The 22,477-nt window shown below is 43.4% G+C and overlaps 1 protein-coding gene across 1 annotated transcript in view; it reads right to left on the bottom strand.

Moving 5' to 3' along the window:
• Positions 1-10,743, bottom strand: part of LOC125384198 (calmodulin-binding transcription activator 2-like) — a 48,401-nt gene extending 37,658 nt beyond the window's left edge. Inside the window, exons 1-3 of the mRNA XM_048402712.1 lie at positions 10,491-10,743; positions 8,027-8,142; positions 980-1,047 (exon numbers count right to left, since the gene is read on the bottom strand). Coding sequence (XP_048258669.1) covers positions 980-1,047; positions 8,027-8,142; positions 10,491-10,743 — 437 coding nt within the window. The remainder of the gene's footprint in view (positions 1-979; positions 1,048-8,026; positions 8,143-10,490) is intronic.
• Between the last annotated feature and the right edge of the window lie 11,734 nt (positions 10,744-22,477).

The raw sequence follows: 22,477 nt of genomic DNA, 5'->3' as shown, positions 1-22,477 counted from the left end.
CGTTAATGTAACACTAATCAAAATTGGCCCTTCTAATGCTAATCAATGGCCCTTCCAAAATTTCACCTGTCTCAAGTTGGCATACCATTTTTAACACTAATACCTGGCTCTTCAAACATTTAACGTGTCTGAAGTTGGCACACAATCTCTAACACTAATCACTGGGCCTTCTAAATTTCACTAATCTAAAGTTGCCACACCATTTCTAACACTAATTATTGCCAGGCCCTTCCAAAATTTCACTGTTTCAACCTAGCATGCCAGTGTTGATTTTCTAATCACTGGCCCATTCAAACTTCTTTTTGGCTCTGGCTAGCAGAGCAGTGTAATTTCTAATGCCCTTCCAAAAAATGTTAATTTGCATCAGATTTGCAAACCAGTGTTAATTTCTAATGCCCTTCCAAAAAATGTTAATTTGCATCAGGTTTGCAAACCAGTGTTAATTTCTAATGCTAATGATGCAAACCCTGGAAAGCATTTTAGCATTTAGTTCAAACCCAGCTAGCTGTAACAAACTTCATTTACTTTCGACAAGACGATGAGGGTTAATGTCCAACATTATTGACTTGCCCTTTTAATTTGAACTTGCCTCAGACTAGCAGACTAGTGTCAACTTGTAACATTAATCATGTTAATCACTGGCCTCAGGTTAATGGTCAGTTTACTGGAATCCTTTCATCAATTCCATTAAATAAATGAATATTGAAAATATATAATGTCTATGTTTTAGTATCAAGGGACATGTCAATTCCAACCACAAACTCTCTACTTTCCATTCATACTGAAATTCCATCTCTTCACCGTGACATTTAATACGACATCAAATAAACATGAGCCTCTGGCAAGCCATATTGCATGCAGATTATACACTGTTATGAGGAATTCACATATAGACAATTATTATTAACATTTTTTCTAATAAATTGTGCATCATAGATAGAACTATTTCACTGCACCAAATAGCACACATTGAAAATACCTGATTTTGAGTTCTCTGATCTGCCATTCTTTGTGACGATCGAATGCTATCAGCACAGATGCTATCTCCTGAAAACAAATTGTCATTGTTAAAGTCACAAAGTCCTCCCTTGATTACTATTTAGTGCCAAGCTAAGGGAGGTGGATGGTCCCCTCAATCTCCTACATTCAACAGAATTATCCTGATCAGGGTTAAGACAAGAACCACTAAGGTCTTAACATCAATGCTGAGTTTTGAACACTGATTCAGCTCAAAGAATCTTATTTCCATATGGACACAGTATGTATTGTACATTTTTGTGTTCCATCATGTCTATTCTTGACAATATCATAACACTGTTGATTCCAATAAAATAGAATGAATTTTAAGAGAAACTTTATTTCCATATGACACATGTATTGTAAATTATGATCCATATTGGAATTTTATTCTTGACAATATCATAACACTGTCCATTCCAATTAGAATCTTTTCTCGTAGAAAAACTATAATGCCTCCATTAGATTTAAAAAGCTGCTACAAACACATCAGATCAGATCCAGTGACTGATATGAATAATGACCCATGCCATCATTGTTTGTTGTTTAACGCCACACTCAGCAGTATTCCACTGTATGACAGCATCCTTTGAAACAGTCGCATCTGGTCCAGACAATCCAGTGACTGATATGAATAATGACCCATGCCTTTGAAACAGTCGCATCTGGACCGGACAATCCTGTGACTGATATGAATAATGACCCATGCAATCATAGTTTGTTGTTTAACGCCGCACTAAGCAGTAATCCACTATATGACAGCATCCTTTGAAACAGTGGCATCTGGACCAGACAATCCAGTGATTGATATGAATAATGACCCATGCCATCATTGTTTGTTGTTTAACACCGCACACAGCAATATTCCAGCTGTATGATGGGACCAGACAATCCAGTGATTGATATGAATAATGACCCATGCCATCATAGTTTGTTGTTTAACGCCACACTCAGCAGTATTCCACTATATGACAGCATCCTTTGAAACAGTCGCATCTGGACCAGACAATCCAGTGACTGATATGAATAATGACCCATGCCTTTGAAACAGTCGCATCTGGACCGGACAATCCTGTGACTGATATGAATAATCGATCTATGCAACTGGGATACAATGACCTGCATCCCCCAAGTCAGCGAGCCTGACCACCCGATCCATGCTTGGCCACCTGCTGTACTGCATCGTGCACCCACTGACCTCAGCCTGTGTCCTTATTTCTGATTTGTTTGTTTACACCACACTCAGCTCCATGACTACATCCTAAAGATAATCTAGACCAGACAAACCAGTGATTGATATTGTAAGCAGTGATCCACATCGCCGGTGTACAATGAAACACAATCATCCAAGTCACCAAGCCTGCCCACCCATCCCTCGTGGTGGCCTCTTATGACCAGCACAGGTTGCTAGGGACAAGCACATGTTGCTAGGGACCAGCACAGGTTGCTAGGGACCAGCACAGGTTGCTAGGGACCAGTTCTCACCCAGCAACCCCAGATAATGACCTTTGTGTTCAGTAAAGATGACAAACCAAACACACATTAACATTGATAGGATTAATACAGAAATGTACATCTCACTCCAAGTCACAATCAATAACACACACACACACACACATCCCCCCCCCCACACACACATATCCCACACACACACACACATCTCCCCCCCCCCCCCCAACACACACACACTCACTTTGATCCCTTGTGTTGTCTGATGCAGACAAACTAGTCCATACTGATAACATCACTGACAGTTCCATCTCTATTCTCCAACAGAGCATTAAGCCTACAGTGCCGATCACCTACAGTTAAAGCTGTTATCAGTGCACTTTGCCTACACAATGAAAGATGCACCCCTTACATTAATTGTGGACTGGTCCAAAGTATTTTGTATGTTATATTATAGAATGAAAACAGTTGTGTTCACAGCCAAGCTATTGTGTTTGGCATAAGATGGCAAAAGTACTTGAAAATACTCCAAGGTTCAAGACATAAACAGGACTCTTTATGTGCCAGTCAGTTAATCACAGGATGTACGGTATTATCACCCGTGTATACACACTGACAACACTGTCTTGCACAAGTCTACAAGGAAATGATTATTAGTCTAAATGATAATTCCTAGATTATAAACATAATATAAACAAGCTGTTCCTAAGATTACTGTACGCTTATCTAGACTTGCCTATCAAAAGTAAAGAATGACTATACATACATGGACTTATCATTCAGTACAGACTTGGAGCAAGGCTATGTTCACCCCAACAGCAGTGGGTTGATGTAACAATATACACATGGGTATACATGGTATACGGACATGTAATACTGAAACAGATGCAAAGACCCACACCTACTTTCACATGTACAACAGGGATAGTAAGACACTGCACTGAAATAAAAATATTGGTATGAAAAATGTCCAAAGCAAGTCTATAATGCTTTGCCAAATGTAGGTTTCTCCTGAAAATGTTGAGATTCTATGGATTCCTTTGTATGATACATCACAAGGCAATTCAAGCAAAAAATATAAACACACTTTCATGTCAAAGAAAAAAGGTTAGCACCGTATTCGCCGTAATAAGTGCCCCATTTTTCTGTCAAATGTTACTGAAATTACATCATTAACAGGACATTCATACTGTTATCCCATCTTATGAAGGAGTGCAGTTTAGTTCATTGAGGGAAGAAATCAGTCCTCGGTAATCCCGATGTGATGTAGGTGGGTCTAAGATGTTCACCACTTTGTCAAAAACCATGAGCTTTCGGTATGGTGGGGAAAAACCTAGAAACGTAATCGGGTCGAACCAGGATTCAAACCCATGAACAAACCCATGTTATAGTACTAGGCCAGTACTTGGTTTTGCTCCTCAATGCCCAGCCCCAGACAGGGTAACAACAAGCACCATCCTTTACTGTCCCACCCGGGGATCGAACCACCGACCTTCTACTCTCCCAGTCTTATAAGCACGTGAGTGAGTGAGTGAGTGAGTGAGTGAGTGAGTGAGTGAAAGTTGAACACTGAAGTCAGCAATATTCCAGCATTACCACGGCAGTACATAAACGAGTCTTGGACATGGTATATGGGCATGGTATATGGACATGGTATATGGGCATGGTATATGGACATGGTATATGGACAGGTATATGGACATGGTATATGGACATGTAGTGATGAAACACTTCAGATGTTGCTGTCATACTTTGTCAGGCACAACAGCACTTGTCCCTCTGACAGACATTGACTGAAATATCAGAAAGCTCCCAAGCAAGTGTACAAAACTATGGCAAATCTAGATTTCTCCTGAAAAAGAAGAGATTTTCTGGAATCCTTTGTCTCATATGTTGCCATGGTTGCAAGACAATTGAAAAAACAAAAAACATCAATATAGACCTAAATGTCAGCGGTAGTAAGCACCCCGGCTGATTGGCAAATTGACAAAGGTAGGGGGGCGCTTATTGAAACCACAAGTTACATTTGTTGCCAGAGACATCGAGACACCCGAAACTTTAAAGAAATGGTATGGATTTTAGATAAATGACTTTGGATAAAAAAAAAGAGATAGCTAACCCATGCCCTACCACATACCTAACCCTAAGGATCGTATAGGGGTGCTTGATCGGAAAGAGGTACCTAACCCTAAGGATCGTAAAGGGGTGCTTGATCAGAAAGAGGTACCTAACCCTAAGGATCGTATAGGGGTGCTTGATCGTAAAGGGGTACCTAACCCTAATGATCGTAAAGGGGTGCTTAATCGGAAAGGGGTACCTAACCCTAATGATCGTATAGGGGAAATTGATCGTAAAGGGGTACCTAACCCTAATGATTGTAAAGGGGTACATGATCGTAAAGGGGTGCCTAACCCTAATTGGAAAGGGTTACTTGATCGTAAAGGGGTACCTAACCCTAATGATCGTATAGGGGAAATTGATCGTAAAGGGGTACCTAACCGTAATGATTGTAAAGGGGTACATGATCGTAAAGGGGTGCCTAACCAATGATCGTAAAGGGGTGCTTGATAGGAAAGGGTTGTAGGTAGCCCACCCTACCCGAACACTACGAAACCTGTGAACTAAGAGCTACAATCAAGAGCCTGAGCCAATTAGCGCTAATTAAGCTGGGCCCAGTAAACTGCATTCTTGACAATAACAGTTACTCCTTCACCATTGCTGTAATATACACAAGCTAAAAAGGACCTGTTATGTAAATCTATTTCAGGATTATCTATATTCGACCCCAAGTCCGCAGCAAAAGACAGTACAAATTCCCAAATTGGAACAATCTTACAATTTCTTTCCCAATTGGATTGCCAAGGGAACAAACAGAACCTTGTTTGGAATTCCAGATAAATCCTTGCTTTTAGTAGAGCGGGATGCTTAATACCACAAATACAGTATACCTCATGAAAAATACTATTGAGTACAAGGAGACCAAAGTATAAAATCGCCTACCTTTCACAATCTTCCATAAAGAAGAAAATATCAGGGCTGTGGTAAGTTGTGTCAGGAGATTGTGTCGGCGCCGCTCAGCCATCTTGGGTCTGCAAGAATGTCCAACAAAATGAGCACAAGTGATTCACGGCCAAAACAAGTTGAAACATAATTACTCCACCACTCTTCATGCTCTGATACCTTGGTAACCAACCAAAACATCAATTTCTTGGAAATTTAGATATAAAGGTCTTAATAAAGACGTCACTTTTCCTGGTTCATGAAACTGGAATAATTACAGAACTGTTACCATGGTTACAATCAAGTGGTAACACAAAGAGACTAATGTCAACAATATTATTGACTTTTACATAAGGTTTTTAGAAAAAAAACAGATGTTAAAGTAATAATCCATGATACAACGAACAGGACAGGATTGGGAGATGGAGGGCGGGAGGGGAACCAGGGGGGAGAGGGACGAGGTTGTGTGACATCAGTTCGGCAGGCCTGTACAGCAGCAATGGACTAAAGACAAAGAACTTGATCAATGAATGGAGCATAATGGTTTGGTTTGGTTTGGTTTGGTTTGTTGTTTAACGCCGCACTCAGCAATAATCCAGCTATATGACGGCGGTCTGTAAATAATCGAGTCCCAGACAATCCAGTGATTGATATCATGAATGGAGCATAATGAATGCATATGTTACCCAGCTCACAATCACTCAGACTGACTGAAAACAATGAAGGCATCTGGGTCAGTATCTTTGTATTCGTAAGAACATGGCTCACAAAACTTGTATTGTCATCAAGTTTACAACTTGGCATGGTGCAACGATATAGCATACAACTCATCGACTATTAAAGATTTAGTTTCAGTAAAGTGTCTATGTACCTACTTAGTTCTCTCTGTTATGTATAGCAACACTGGTCTAGATGACATGAACCCCTTTTACAATAGTTATTGATCAACAGAATGGTTAACAGGATCAACATTAACTTTCAATAAACATCAGAACCATAAATCCTATCATTATTATATATTATCCATTATTTACAGTACAAGAAAAGTAGCTATACTTCAAGCAGCATGCACTTGGAAATGAGTTTGACAGAAACTCTTCTTTAAATATCAAGTGTTTTACATGGAAATATACTACAGAATAATACCCCAAAATGTACTATGATTAATTATGGATATCAAGACATTACACATGAATTATAATAAATGGATTTTGAGTGAAGAGCATAACATTATAACATTACAGTACAATTGAAGCGCCCTGCAAATCATTACTTAAACAAGACAACCAGAGTTGTCTCCCATACCCCTGGGACAGATAGATATACCAAATGACATAGAGGGGAAAACTAACAACATGTACACTAGCCAGGGACATAGTTTATACTTTGATTCTTCAAGCTTCAATATCTACTAGATGTGTACGTGACATGGTGGAAAGTCACGTGACCTGAGTAACCCACAAACACCTGTCTTTGGACAAAATACTGCTTGCATCCTACACTAACTTAGAACATATTGCCAAACAGAAAGTTTATACAGGTTAGGCAACATAATCATCCTATATGCATAACTGGAGCCCTAAAACTAGGGTCTTTACCATGAAGAACCTTCTCTACCATGTCGTCTGTCAACGCCTACATACCGTGCGGGTAGTGCGAACATGAAATAATGAAATTATTCGAACTAACCATTTTCCAGTGTTTACAAATATAGTATTTTCAAATCTAGGTTACCTTATTATATTATTAGGTACTTTATTACTTATAGTGCAGCCTTATTTCGACCATAAATTGTAATACAAGCCAGAAAACAATGAAGAAATCTGGGTCAGTATCTTTGTATTGTTAAGAACATGGCTGACAAAGCTGCATCAGCCAATGAGGTAAACACATTTGGTCGTGATGTGACGCTAATTAAGTTGCATGAACCTGGAAGACTGACAGAGTTGTTCCCCTTAGCCCATTGCCAAGACAAATGATACATGCTTAAAGAATTACTCTGGGCAAGATTTCCAGCAATGGGACACCAGTATGAGACCAGTGTTAGTTTGAATGTGAGGGGTAGGGGCCTTGAACAAATACATTTCCAACAGAAGAAAAGTACTTTATACAACACATACTCATTATAAAGGGTCGTGTTTTTGTCAGAAATACGGTAGTTGAACACTTAGGTTTGTTTACACTGAAGGGCGTGATGAATGGTGCATGTTGATTAATGATAGCAGAGTGCCGTTCTTATGTCGGATGAAATACGGTAATAATATTGTTTAAACTGTTATAGGGCGTGGTCAGTGTGTGAAGGTAGGCATTGATCATCCATCCATACAAGAATACAGGAAGCACACTGCCTGCTTCTTCGCAACGAAAACACTTGCAACGTGCACCAGAGAGCGGCAGAAACAGGTGACACTTTCTGTGATGAAAGTTAAGAAGTTGCAAACGGCCAAAGGAAGGACAAGGTTTGGAACATGCAATGATGCATGCTTCGTCCCTGTTTTGACAGAATGGCCGCTCTGTGCGGGAAATAAAGACGTTGAGTGAAATATATGAATGAACTTACCTTCAGATGCATGTGCATAATCGTTCCCTCCGTCGATGGAGACGCGACAAGACCGAGGGAGCACGCGTGTTTGACGATGCCAGCCAGAGAGAAATTCCGTGTGTCGCCATTGCCAGCTGACGGAGGAAATGACGGCCTTGACATTAGTGATCTCGACTGTGATTGGTGCTTTGCCGCTTCCTTCCGGGTGGCTTGGTGCCGGCTGTCTAAACTGCGTTTTTTGGCGGTCGGTGCAGTGCCCAGATGCTCTCGGCGTAGCCGGTGGCCTTTGAGTGGCTTGGTACCGGCTGGCTAAACTGCGTTTTTTGGCGGTCGGTGCAGTGCCGAGATGCTCTTAGTGTAGCCGGTGTGGCCACGTGGTGGATTTGCGCGAAAAGTGGAAAGAAGTGGTCAAAAATGGAAAGAAGTCGACAAAAGTGGATCTACATGTACGATGAATAAAAGATATTTCCTATGTTGGGAAAAATAAAGTATGATTATGCAATAATTTGTTTTACAGACAACCGAATTGAAGATGTGAAGGTAAAATAATGCAGAGTATAAAACCTGAAGACGAGGTGTAAAATAAATGGTGACAATTGGAAAGAGAGTTAAAGCTGCATTGAATAGCAAAAAGCCGAAATAGCCAGAAAAACAGGAAAGGCAAGAAAGACAAGAAATAAGTATGCCACGAACGTCCAAGAAGTAAAATGAAAGTAGACTCAATATACTGACTTCGTTCTGAAACACTGTAAAATAGTTGCTAAAAAAAAAAAAATGTTGGTTGTGGAGATTTTTTTTACAAAAATGTGATGAAACTCAAGTGAAGTGAAGTGAAGTGAAGTGAAGTGAAGTGAAGTGAAGTGAAGTGAGAATATTTGTAACTATATCGTGTTCTGTTCGAAAGCGAAGCGGTAACCATGGGCGTAAAAGCGGGGCCGGAGCGGGGTAAAAGCGGGGCCCGGGTAATGGAGCCAAAACAAGGGAAAGGGAGAAAAGCGATTAGTCGGCCAATGAAAAGAGAGCGATTCGATTGGCTCGGGTTGAGGGTTGAGAGTTGAGTACGGGGTTCATGTAGTATGTAAGAAGTCCCTTGAAAAAAGAGTTCCTATTAAAAAGGGGGTTTGCACCCAGTCAGGGTGTCCCCGAGCCAAAGCAAGCGGTGCCAAGAGACCGACGACTAAACCTGGAGGCACAAGCACTTCCGAAAGGACCGAAAAGGAGCCCGAAGTTGATTTCCAGACGGGTGTGAAATGTCTGGAAAACACCCTTTCTATTAATAAACGTTCGGATATAACGCGAGATTAATAAGATGACTGGTGGCGACATTAGGGCTGTGAAACAACACGTTCTGGCTTATGTGCCACAGGATCGTTTGTCTGGCCATGGAATAATTTCCTTGGAGGTTATAACCTCGCAGCATGCTCTCTTAACCACCGGTGCAGGTTTGCGTCCTGGGGCCTCCAATTGAATAGCATAGGTACGATGCACGTTGCATGATATTTCAAGTTTTTTAAATACGCCAAAGATGCCTAAACCACAAAGACAGATGCTATCGATTGATTTGAAAGCAGAAAGAGCAACACTGTTTGCTGGATATGAGTAATTTTTATGGAATGGTATATGTTATATTTACATAGGCCTTACCACATCTCAGGGCACTTTATGAAGTATAAATAAAAAAATACGTTTCGTTGATGTCATGACAACTGTTGTTTGATATAATGCGAAAGCCATGAAACATGTGGACAGTGCTTGACTATGTGCTGCATTTGCTACAGGAAAGCTGTTGGATGTTACGGATGGCCCTACCATGATGTTGAAATAGCGTGTTACTGATTAAAGACAGTTTCCTCTGAGAACGTAACATTGAAACACCTTGCTGTGCAGTGGTTCCACGTTGTGGCTTCAGGTCACAGTTGCCTTGTGAACTTGTGTTAAAGAAAGAGGTGACTAAAACTCATACAGTATCAGTTAGGGAGACTGAATGGCTTTTGCTGGATAATGTTGCACAATGTTGCACAATGTTGCACATGATATTCATCATAGCTACTAAAGTTTCATCTGTTGTCAGATGATTGTCAGCTGGGAAAGGCATAAGTGTACTGGCCCGGAACATCCATACACACGTCCACACGAGACAGGTGCTTGTGCGGCGTCTCTCCTGTGTCTGAGAGACCTTTTGTAGACAGACAATACTAAAAATGGCCCGGGCCTGTCCTTGTCGTAACAGGGGTTGTGGATAGGACTGAACTGAGTGAAGCGGCAGAAAAATATCTGAAAAAGCCGTTCACCGAAACCAACTTGAATACTGCGGCTTCAAGCCTAATCCTAGATTTGAAGTCTAGCAAGCAAGCAAGCAAGCAAGCAAGCAAGCAAATAATTACTTCGGTTTGGCTGATGTCGACTTCCGGTTTGCCTTATTTATGGTTCCGGTGTGGCTTATTTCCGGATACGGTTTGCCTGATTTCCGGATACGGTTTGCCTGATTTCCGGTTCCGGTTTGTCTGATTTCCGGTTCCGGTTTGCCTGAATTCTGGTTCCCGTGTGTCTGATTTCCGCATACGGTTTGCCTGATTTCCTGTTCCGGTTTGTCCGGTTTGTCTGATTTCCGGTTCCGGTTTGCCTGATTTCCTGTTCCGGTTTGTCTGATTTCCGGTTCCGGTTTGCCTGAATTCTGGTTCCCGTGTGTCTGATTTCCGCATACGGTTTGCCTGATTTCCGGTTCCGGTGTGCATTATTTCCGGTTTCCGGTGTGGCTTATTTCCGGTTCCGGTTTGCCTGATTTCTTGTTCTCGTGTGCCTTATTTCCTGTTCCGGTGTGCATGATTTCCGGTTCCGGTGTGGCTTATTTCCGGTTCCGGTTTGCCTGATTTCTTGTTCTCGTGTGCCTTATTTCCTGTTCCGGTGTGCATGATTTTCGGTTCCGGTGTGGCTATTTCCGGTTCAGGTTTGCCTGATTTCCGGTTCCGGTGTGCATTATTTCCGGTTCCGGTCTGTCGGACTTCCGGATCCGGTTTCCCTGATTTCTGGTTCCCGTGGTTCCCGTGGTTCAAGGGGCATTATTTTCGGATCCGGTTTGCCTGATTTCTGGTTCCGGTTTGCCCTATTTCCAGTTCCGGTGTGGCCTATTTCCGGTGTGGCTTATTTCCGGTTCCGGTTCCGGTTTGCTTGATTTCCGGTTCCGTCGTGCCTGATCCTGATTTCGGCCAGGCAACTGGTCAGTTTGAGGGGACGTTTGGTGCCCAATGCGTCATTATGTGTAAGTTGTTTCGGAATTGAAGAAGGGCCATATGTTTTCTCCTCTTTTACACGTATTAATAATTGAATAACTATTGTTAACATCGACGGCCTGGATTCAAGTAGAATCTTTATTACAAAGGTTCGTGTGTATATAAGTTTAAACTGTGAGAGTGATGCCAATAGTGGCCTTGTAGACACCCTAACAACAAATAATTTAAATTCATGATTTTGATTTGATTTCTGAATCAAATTTAAATGTGTTTTGAAGTGCCAACTTTGTTCATGTTCAATGTATCAAGGCATTTAAAGTTTCTATCAACATTCTATCCTGTTTGCAGGTTTTCATAAAGAGGATAAAATAACACATTCTGTGTTGGCCCAATGGTTCACAGGTCTGAAGTGTCCAGCTGTGCAGGATACGAAGCCTTGCCAGGGCAGCTGGTCTGTGGTGCTGAGTGTGTCTATAGTTCATAAATATATAGTTCAAAACAGGACTAAATCCTAATAATCCATCGAGAATGACTCAGTACCTGTGTCACACTTTGCAAGCATGCGCATGTGATGTTTGTTCTGATTCTAAGGATCACATCACCCAAACAACAGCTAACCTAAGAAGATTTTTTGGAACATTTGGTCAAAGGATGCCAAAAGGGGTAGCCAAATTAGCCATAGTTCCCAAGCACACTCAAAATGGAGCCCAACCCTTGCCCTGGTTCCCTAACCCTAAGACACAAAATGGAGCCCAACCCATGCCCTGGTTCCCTAACCCTAAGACACAAAATGGAGCCCAACCCATGCCCTGGTTCCCTAACCCTAAGACACAAAATGGAGCCCAACCCTTGCCCTGGTTCCCTAACCCTAAGACACAAAATGGAGCCCAACCCATGCCCTGGTTCCCTAACCCTAAGACACAAAATGGAGCCCAACCCATGCCCTGGTTCCCTAACCCTAAGACACAAAATGGAGCCCAACCCTTGCCCTGGTTCCCTAACCCTAAGACACAAAATGGAACCCAACCCTTGCCCTGGTTCCCTAACCCTAAGACACAAAATGAAACCCAACCCATGCCCTGGTTCCCTAACCCTAAGACACAAAATGGAGCCGAACCCATGCCCTGGTTCCCTAACCCTAAGACACAAAATGGAGCCCAACCCTTGCCCTGGCTCCCTAACCCTAAGACACTAAATGGAGCCCAACCCTTGCCCTGGTTCCCTAACCCTAAGACACAAAATGGAGCCCAACAAATGCCCTGGTTCCCTAACCCTAAGACACAAAATGGAGCCCAACCTTGCCCTGGTTCCCTAACCCTAAGACACAAAATGGAACCCAACCCTTGCCCTGGTTCCCTAACCCTAAGACACAAAATGGAACCCAACCCATGCCCTGGTTCCCTAACCCTAAGACACAAAATGGAGCCCAACCCATGCCCTGGTTCCCTAACCCTAAGACACAAAATGGAGCCCAACCCATGCCCTGGTTCCCTAACCCTAAGACACAAAATGGAGCCCAACCCTTGCCCTGGTTCCCTAACCCTAAGACACAAAATGGAGCCCAACCCTTGCCCTGGTTCCCTAACCCTAAGACACAAAATGGAGCCCAACCCATGCCCTGGTTCCCTAACCCTAAGACACAAAATGGAGCCCAACCCATGCCCTGACACCGGAACCAGAAATAAGCCAAACCGGAACTGGAAATCAGGCACACTGGAACCGGACATCAGGCACAATGGAAGTGGAATGCAGGCAGGCAGGCAGGCAGGCAGGCAGGCACACCCAGCTCACCTCGCACAGTGTATAGTGAAAACAATAGCAATAGGCATTACATGTATCCAGTATGTACCCTATGAAGATACCAGGACTCACAAGTTCCACAAAGGAGCAGGAAGGGGAGGGGGTTTGGTAGAGGAGGGAGAGGGGGAGCGGTCGTTTCTGTCACCTGGGGTGGGTTGGGGGTGTCATCCCATCCCATGGATCTGGTCTCCAGGGTGAGACACAATGTCATGTCACCAGACAGTTACAGTAACAGGCGATCGACAGATACTGGAAGAAAGTCACACTGACCTACTATTGTTATCATTAAATTGCCATACACAACTTTCCTAATTGATGCCCCAAGGATAGCATGACCTTGGGTAAAGAGCGTGGCTTCAAAAGCAAAATGATCGATTTCTGACTAAATCTGAATGCATCCTTCCCATTTACTTGGCTGCTAATTTATTTTATTTTTTTTATTTGGGGTGGGGTGGGGTGGGGGTGGCGGTGGGGGGTGTTTGTTGTTTAACGCCAAACTCAGCAATATTCTAGCGATAGGATGGCGTTCTGTAAATAATCGAGTCTGGACCAGACAATCCAGTGATTGACATAATGAACATCGGTCTAGGTAACTGGGATACAATGAGATGAATCAATAAATTCACGTCATTTGTCGTGTTTAGAGTAAACGTTAGTCAACTTACAGTGTTACTTTTACTTCAATTATTTGAGTTGATTCTTTTGTTTGACTTTGACAGTGACTCAGTAGTTACAACAAAGTTTAGCTTAATATTGTAGATACATTTTTACTTTGTCAGGCTTTCAGCTACGTGCAATCTACAGCCTACATCTTACATACCAACTTGGTGAGGCCTTGTACAGTTGATCATATACCTTATAGTCAGGTTTTACCTTGACTTACAAAAGTGGGGGCCAAGGGGACCCCTAATAATGAATTTTAAGGGTCCTTGCAGACAATATGAGGGTCCTGTAAGTGACGAAATGGTGTAGAGTACTGTAACAGATAATTACATTACACTGTAAAAACTGTGTTTAGAATGTAAACACACAAGACATGCTTAGATCTATAAACAACAACGACAACAACAACAACGACAACAGTCTGTCTCCGTAGCACAGGTAGTAAGAAGGACTACCAACCAAGAGCTTGCAGGTCCGTATGTAAAACTATTATTAAACATATTCCATCAGTGTCTTGTTGGCTATAACTAACGACACTTCTCTCTGGTGGCAATGAAGTTATACCTGCTTACCGCAATAGGCACTAAACATTGTTAAGTTAGGCCTATACATGTCAAAATTATGGGACAAGGAACATTTGTTCTAAACACATTTTACACAGTGTAGAGCCTGGAATGAATCAATGACCACGTGGACAGTGGTCATTATTGGTGGATAAAATGACTGACGCCCATAACTGTTCCCATTGGCTGTAGGCACAATGAATATTAAACCTGCATGGTCACCTGGATTAAACTTCCAAAGGCAAATCTACAATCCACAATCCACTACCCCATACACCCAAAACACCCGGTAGTCAAATTCGTATATTGCTTGTCAAACCTTTCAATCCACATGGGTATTACATCCATACAGGCTCACGCACCTGTCTACAGTCTGTCCAAGTGTTATAACGTGGCTAGGGCAGATTCACCATAGGCTTCTCGTCCACCGTGAGTTGGAGCGACTGTATTGCACGTGGTTGAAACGTGCTTGACATGACACAGTTGGGGGTACACTGAACAGCAGAAACTTGGCAATGTAAACTCCTGTTGTCTGTATATAATGCAAACAGCCAGGGGAATTGGGGATAAAATACTCTTGCACGTCCCCATACTCTCCATATAAGATCCTGGAACTTCATTTTGTAAAAGCTTTTAAACTTTATAATCCACATTTTCTACCATACTCCAGCAACACACTTTCAAATCACAAAATCTAACATAGATTTTGTAAATTCTTTTGAACGTAAAATATAAGTATGGTAAAATGAAATATTTAAACTACGGTGAAATATATGTCATGCCAAACAATTCACATATTTTAATTATTAGGCTTGTGTCGAGGTGATCAAATCACAATTTATTATTACAAGTATGAGGGGAATTACACGCCAAGGTGAGCGGAATTTGTAGAAACTGAAGCATTGCCAGTAACACGACCAGCTGGATTACCTGTCTTTTTATAGCTATTATTGTTGACGTTTTATGACGAAGGACTGGTGACGTTGAATAATTTCCCGTCTGTAATTGGCTAATGTCAAATGGCTATTCTGTTCCCTTCTGGTCTATTGTTAATGTCAAATTTTGTTTCGTCACTATATGGCAGAAATACTGCCGATGTGACGTTAAACTTTAACTAACTCACTCACTCACTCACTCCCTTCTGCTCGTTCCGACTGCCTGTCACGTGGCGTCCGGAAGTAAGCGGAATTACCTACTGGTGTCGACTCTATAGTTTAAGAAAATCTGCACTGTGTGTAAACAATCATATTTGGACCAGACAATCCAGTGATTGGTGTAACGAGTAACAGGCTGTCAGCCTACTCACTGAGCCTGCAGACCAACCCATCCATTGACTTGCCTCCTTCCACTGCCACTGGCACAGGTTGATGGGGATCAATTCTACCCCTGAGTACCGAGTACAACCACCACCCGCACCCCCAAACACCCCACACCCCACCCCAAACACCCCCCCCCAACACCCCCCCCCACCCCAAACACCCCCCCCCCCCACCTCCCCCCACCCCAAACACCCCCCCCACCTCCCCCCCACCCCAAACACCCCCAAACACCCCCCCATCCCACCCCAACACCACCGCACCCAACCTCTTTTACACTTTTATCTATAATAAAAAGTAAATCATTTATACATTCGATGATATGTGTTTTGTAGACATATACCGAATGTTATCTTTTTATAGCTATTTCAGGTTGGTGTGGTTGTTGTTGAACGCCACACTTAGTAATATTCCAGCTACACGACGGCCATCTGTAAATAATCGATTTTGGATCAGACAATCTTGTGATCAACACTATGATCATCGATCCACTTAAATGAGATTCCAGGACAGACAATCAACCAAGTCACTGAGCCTGACCTATATTCCTATCCGGAACCCAGACGGGTAGGGCTACCGGTAGTTGATATATATCAAAATGTAACTCTTTATATACGTGTAGCTTACACATACAATATCAAAAGACAACCCCATCGTAATTTGGACAGTTTCAAGATTTTGTTCAAATGCATACAGTGTTACACAGGTTATCAATGCGTGGGTTTATCTGATATTGACAGGGTCAGCCACTGTGAACCATGCCTCGTGTTTTTACGTTCCGAGCAGCCATGATAAGAGACAGGCTCTGTTGAAACTAAAGTGACACTGGTACATGACATTCACGTGTCCCATTCCACTGGCCATATCCTGGCCTCATCACTGGCAGCCAAGGATGCAGATAGATTTAGACAAAGTCAGATACAAAGAGGTGGATATAGATGCTGCTTGCTACTTCTTGCTTCCTCCCTCACTCACAAAGATTTTATTCTACATTTGGGAAAAAGAACTGGAAACTGTAGGCAACTATATACATGTCTGTTTGTTTGTTTGTTTGTTTGTTTGTTTGTTGTGCAACGCCGCACTCAGCAATATCCCAGCTATATGACGGCGGTCTGTAAATAATCGAGTCTGAACCAGACAATCCAGTGATTGACATCATGAGCATCGATCTATGCAACTGTTTTACGATCACATGTATCAACCAAGTCAGCGAGCCTGACCACCCGATCCCGTTAGTTGCCTCTAACAACAAGCATAGTCGCCTTTTACAGCAAGTATGGGTTGCTGAAGACCTATTCTACCCCGGCTATGTACGTCTTGCTTATAGTGTTGGATATAGTTGTGAGCTTGACACGTGACACGCTTTAGGAAGCGCATGATGCACATTAGAAGTCACATAAAAACCTTTTCAGCAGTATTCTTTTTAAAGGTCTGCCCATTGGCTTACAAAAGCATGATATAGACTTAGCCCAAGAATAAAATAACATATTTGATACCCAAACAAAACAACCAACACCTAATGTGATAACACTGATTAAATACTCCATGGCCCCAAAACATGCCTGGAGAACCGATTGTAAATATTCATGATTTAAAATGTCCCAATTATTGTCTAAAATACACTCAGTTAAATTAAGATACAATTATAATTAGAAAATTGCTGAATGTGGCGTTAAACATCAAACAAACAAGATACAATTAACTTGCAAGTTTGTAAAATATTTAGTGATTTGGGTGTCATTAATTACATCACACGTTGCTTTATAATGTGCTGCAATGGTTTGTTAAATACACCCGTGGCCACAGGTATAATTATACATTTACCAAACAAAATATATCCGACCAACAAGTAAATCATTTGTTGTGGCCTCATGAGCAAACTGTTGGATACGGGAGCCTCTCACCAGAGGCTACCAAGTGTATGTCTGTTTCAAAGTTTCCGTGCTATAATCTGTCAATCAATCAGATGGCTCGGTGACAAATCTAAACGTCGCCATGGAGACGCTATACCAGCTCCTAACTGGACCTGCACCAGATCTCCCACATACATTGACTCATGCAGGAAACTGATTTACAGAATGCTTGGAGTCCAATGTTAAACTTGGATGTGAAGAACTGTCCTTTAACTTGTTTGACAATGAACTGAGTGTATCAAGACAATTGCCATCCCCGTCAGGATAATTGAGAACTATTGTCCGTACGAAACGGTGTTCTCATGAGTAAGGATAAGATATATGGAATAAGGATTGACGTTTCAGTACAGGTTCTAACGCCCTTATAGTCCAGTAATTAAAAGGTCAAGGTTCAACAAAATTGTCGGAAAGGTTTATTGCTGGATTTTGGTGCCTTGACACCTATACATTAAAACAAAAGTAGTTTACCAAAATCGGACGTGGGGAACTATCTGAAAATAGGTCAAATCCAAGATGGCCGCCAACAAAAGTAATTATAGTCATAAAAATGGAACCAATAGCAATAAAAACATTTATGATGATTCTTTCTATATCAGCTTGACAGGATAAATGCAAAGGAATGTATATTTATCAATGTTGAACTGAAAATTCACATAGAAAGTTAAAATAATGCCTCAAAATGACGAAAAAGTACACAAATGTGTTAATATCAGTAATTCTTGCAGAAGATGAACCGATTTATTATAATGTTGACGTTTTACATATATAAGCATACAGTGTCTTGTCTTCACATAAATAATCAAGTTAGAAAATAAAAATCCCAAAGTATCCCCTTCTTCAAAATGGCGGCCGAGCAGACAGTGTTTTGAAGCATGTGGACAATGCAAAGGGGTGACATGTTTAAATGGACCCAGTCATGACTGTTCTGACATTACTGAATAATCGTCTCTTCATGTCCAGTATATGAGTGTGAATATAAAGACTATCTTGAACTTTAGACATTTAAATTGATACTAAGTTTGACTTGTAAACTTTAGTATTGCAGGGTTATTCACTCTTTATAGGCCTGTGTTAAGTATTTTATAGTCCGATATGGAACAGTTGCATTTGTTTCACTTTTCAGGCAGCCATAATTTATTTCTGTGAAAGATTTCACTTCAAACAATTTGTTAAATATACATTCCTCTGTGTTGATCCTAGCAAGTTGATTATAAATAGACTCATCATCCATGTTAAGATTTTGATTGATTCAATGTTTTCACTTTTTCGATTTTCGTTTGTTTTGATGGTGGCCATCTTGGATTGGACCTATTTTGGGTGTTTCCCAAAGTCAAATTTTGGTAAACTGTTGGTTTTTTTTTAATAAACCTATCAAGTCACTGAAATGCGTTAAAAAAACGTTTCCGTCAATTTTGTTGATGGAAAATATTTACAGATACATGCTGGGGAGGGGTGGGTGGGTAGGTACAGATACATGGTGGTGAGGGGTGGTTGGATACAGATTCATGGCGGTGTGGGTTGGCCGGGTACAGATTCATTGTGGTGAGGGATGGGTGGGTACAGATTCATGGTGGTGAGGGCCGGGTGGGTACAGATTCATGGTGGTGAGGGCCGGGTGGGTACAGATTCATGGTGGTGTAGGGTGGGTGGGCGGGTACAGATGCATGGTGGTGAGGGGTGGGTCGGTACAGATTCATGGTGTTGAGGGCCGGGTGGGTACAGATTCATGGTGGTGAGGGCCGGGTGGGTACAGATTCATGGTGGTGAGGGCCGGGTGGGTACAGATTCATGGTGGTGTAGGGTGGGTGGGCGGGTGGGTGGGTACAGATTCATGGTGGTGAGGGTTGGGTCGGTACAGATTCATGGTGGTGTAGGGTGGGTGGGCGGGTACAGATGCATGGTGGTGAGGGCCGGGTGGGTACAGATTCATGGGGGTGAGGGCCGGGTGGGTACAGATTCATGGTGGTGAGGGCCGGGTGGGTACAGATTCATGGTGGTGAGGGCCGGGTGGGTACAGATTCATGGTGGTGAGGGCCGGGTGGGTACAGATTCATGGTGGTGTAGGGTGGGTGGGCGGGTGGGTGGGTACAGATTCATGGTGGTGAGGGTTGGGTCGGTACAGATTCATGGTGGTGTAGGGTGGGTGGGCGGGTACAGATGCATGGTGGTGTAGGGTGGGTGGCCGGGTACAGATTCATTGTGGTGAGGGATGGGTGGGTACAGATTCATGGGGGTGAGGGCCGGGTGGGTACAGATTAATGGCGGTGTGGGGTGGGTGGATGGGTGGGTGGGTACAGATTCATGGCGGTGTGGGGTGGGTGGGTACAGATTCATGGTGGTGAGGGCCGGGTGGGTACAGATTCATGGTGGTGAGGGCCGGGTGGGTACAGATTCATGGTGGTGTAGGGTGGGTGGGCGGGCGGGTACAGATGCATGGTGGTGAGGGGTGGGTCGGTACAGATTCATGGTGGTGAGGGCCGGGTGGGTACAGATTCATGGTGGTGAGGGCCGGGTGGGTACAGATTAATGGCGGTGTGGGGTGGGTGGATGGGTGGGTGGGTACAGATTCATGGCGGTGTGGGGTGGGTGGGTACAGATTCATGGTGGTGAGGGGTGGGTGGGTACAGATACACGGTGGTGTGGGGTGGGTGGGTACAGATTCATGGTGGGTGGGTGGGTGGGTGGGTGGGTGGGTGGGTGGGTACAGATACACGGCAGTGTGGGGTGGGCGGGTACAGATTCATGGTGGTGAGCGGTGGGTGGGTACAGATACATGGTGGTCTGGGGTGGGTGGGTCCAGATACATGGTGGTGAGGGGTGGTCGGGTACAGATACACGGTGGTGTGGGGTGGGCGGGTACAGATTCATGGTGGTGTGGGGTGGGCGGGTGCAGATTCATGGTGGTGAGGGGTGGGCCCGTACAGATACATGGTGGTGTGGGGTGGTCGGGTACAGATACACGGCAGTGTGGGGTGGGCGGGTACAGATTCATGGTGGTGAGCGGTGGTCGGGTACAGATACACGGTGGTCTGGGGTGGGTGGGTCCAGATACATGGTGGTGAGGGGTGGTCGGGTACAGATACACGGTGGTGTGGGGTGGGTGGGTACAGATTCATGGTGGTGAGGGGTGGGTGGGTACAGATACACGGTGGTCTGGGGTGGGTGGGTCCAGATACATGGTGGTGAGGGGTGGTCGGGTACAGATACACGGTGGTGTGGGGTGGGTGGGTACAGATTCATGGTGGTGAGGGGTGGGTGGGTGGGTGGGTGGGTGGGTACAGATACACGGCAGTGTGGGGTGGGCGGGTACAGATTCATGGTGGTGAGCGGTGGGCGGGTACAGATACACAGTGGTCTGGGGTGGGTGGGTCCAGATACATGGTGGTGAGGGGTGGTCGGGTACAGATACACGGTGGTGTGGGGTGGGCGGGTACAGATTCATGGTGGTGTGGGGTGGGCGGGTGCAAATTCATGGTGGTGAGGGGTGGGTGGGTACAGATACATGGTGGTGAGGGGTGGGTGGGTACAGATACATGGTGGTGAGGGGTGGGTGGGTACAGATACATGGTGGTGAGGGGTGGGTGGGTACAGATACATGGTGGTGAGGGGTGGGCGTGTACAGATACATGGTGGTGTGGGATGGTCGGGTACAGATACACGGTGGTGTGGGGTGGGCGGGTACAGATTCATGGTGGTGAGGGGTGGTCGGGTACAGATTCATGGTGGTGAGGGGTGGTCGGGTACAGATTCATGGTGGTGAGGGCTAGGCGAGTGAAAATATCACTTTTCTCAACTTCAGAAACTCATTCTTTCACGCTGTTTAAAGTCTATAATAAATAGCCTTTCCAGCTATACTACTGTTGCATTTGTACGACTTGCCTTGAAATGGCGTAGAATTGTCTCGTTTGGAGATTTACGAAGGACTCGTAATAATAGACACACAATATTCGTACTTGGAATATCTCCTAAGAAGCCATCATACTATCATTTGGGTAAGTATGTTTACGATACACTTATTTCCACGGGAGAAATAGCCTTTCGCGTTATAGTGCTGTTGTGTATGCGCTGTGTATGCGCTGTGTACGACTTGCCTTGAAATGGCGTAGAATTGTCTCGTTTGGAGATTTACGAAGGACGCGTAATAATAGACACACAATATTTGTACTTGGAATATCTCCTGAGAAGCCATCATACTATCATTTGGGTAAGTATGTATACGATACACTTATTTCCACGGGAGAAATAGCCTTTCACTTTATAGTGCTGTTGCGTTTGCGATGTGTACGACTTGCCTTAAAATGGCGTAGAATTGTCTCGTTTGGTGATTTACGAAAGACGCGTAATAATAGACACACAATATTTGTACTTGGGATATCTCCTGAGAAGCCATCATACTATCATTTGGGTACGTATGTATAAGATACACTTATTTCCACTGGAGAAATAGCCTTTCACTTTATAGCGCTGTTGTGTATGCGCTGTGTACAACTTGCCTTGAAATGGCATAGAATTGTCTCGTTTGATGATTTACGAAAGACGCGTAATAATAGACACACAATATTCGTACTTGGAATACCACCTAAGAAGCCATTATACTTTCATTTGGGTAAGTATGTATACAATACACTTATTAACACAGGAGAAATAGCCTTTCACTTTATAGTGCTGTTGTGTATGCGCTGTGTACGACTTGCCTTGAAATGGCATATAATTGTCTCGTTTGGTGAGTTACGAAAGACGCGTAATAATAGACACACAATATTCGTACTTGGAATATCTCCTGAGAAACCACCATACTATCATTTGGATAAGTATGTATACGATACACTTATTTCCACGGGAGAAAAAGCCTTTCACGTTATAGTGCTGTTGCGTATGCGCTGTGTACGACTTGCCTTGAAAAGGCACAGAATTGTCTCGTTTGGTGATTTACAAAAGACGTGTAATAATAGACACACAATATTTGTACTTGGGATATCTCCTG

The sequence above is a fragment of the Haliotis rufescens genome, unplaced genomic scaffold (genome assembly GCF_023055435.1).
Source record: "Haliotis rufescens isolate VD_foot unplaced genomic scaffold, xgHalRufe1.0.p SCAF_29, whole genome shotgun sequence".
Classification (NCBI taxonomy): Eukaryota; Metazoa; Mollusca; class Gastropoda; order Lepetellida; family Haliotidae; genus Haliotis; species Haliotis rufescens.
This window is presented reverse-complemented; position numbering and strand designations above follow the sequence as displayed.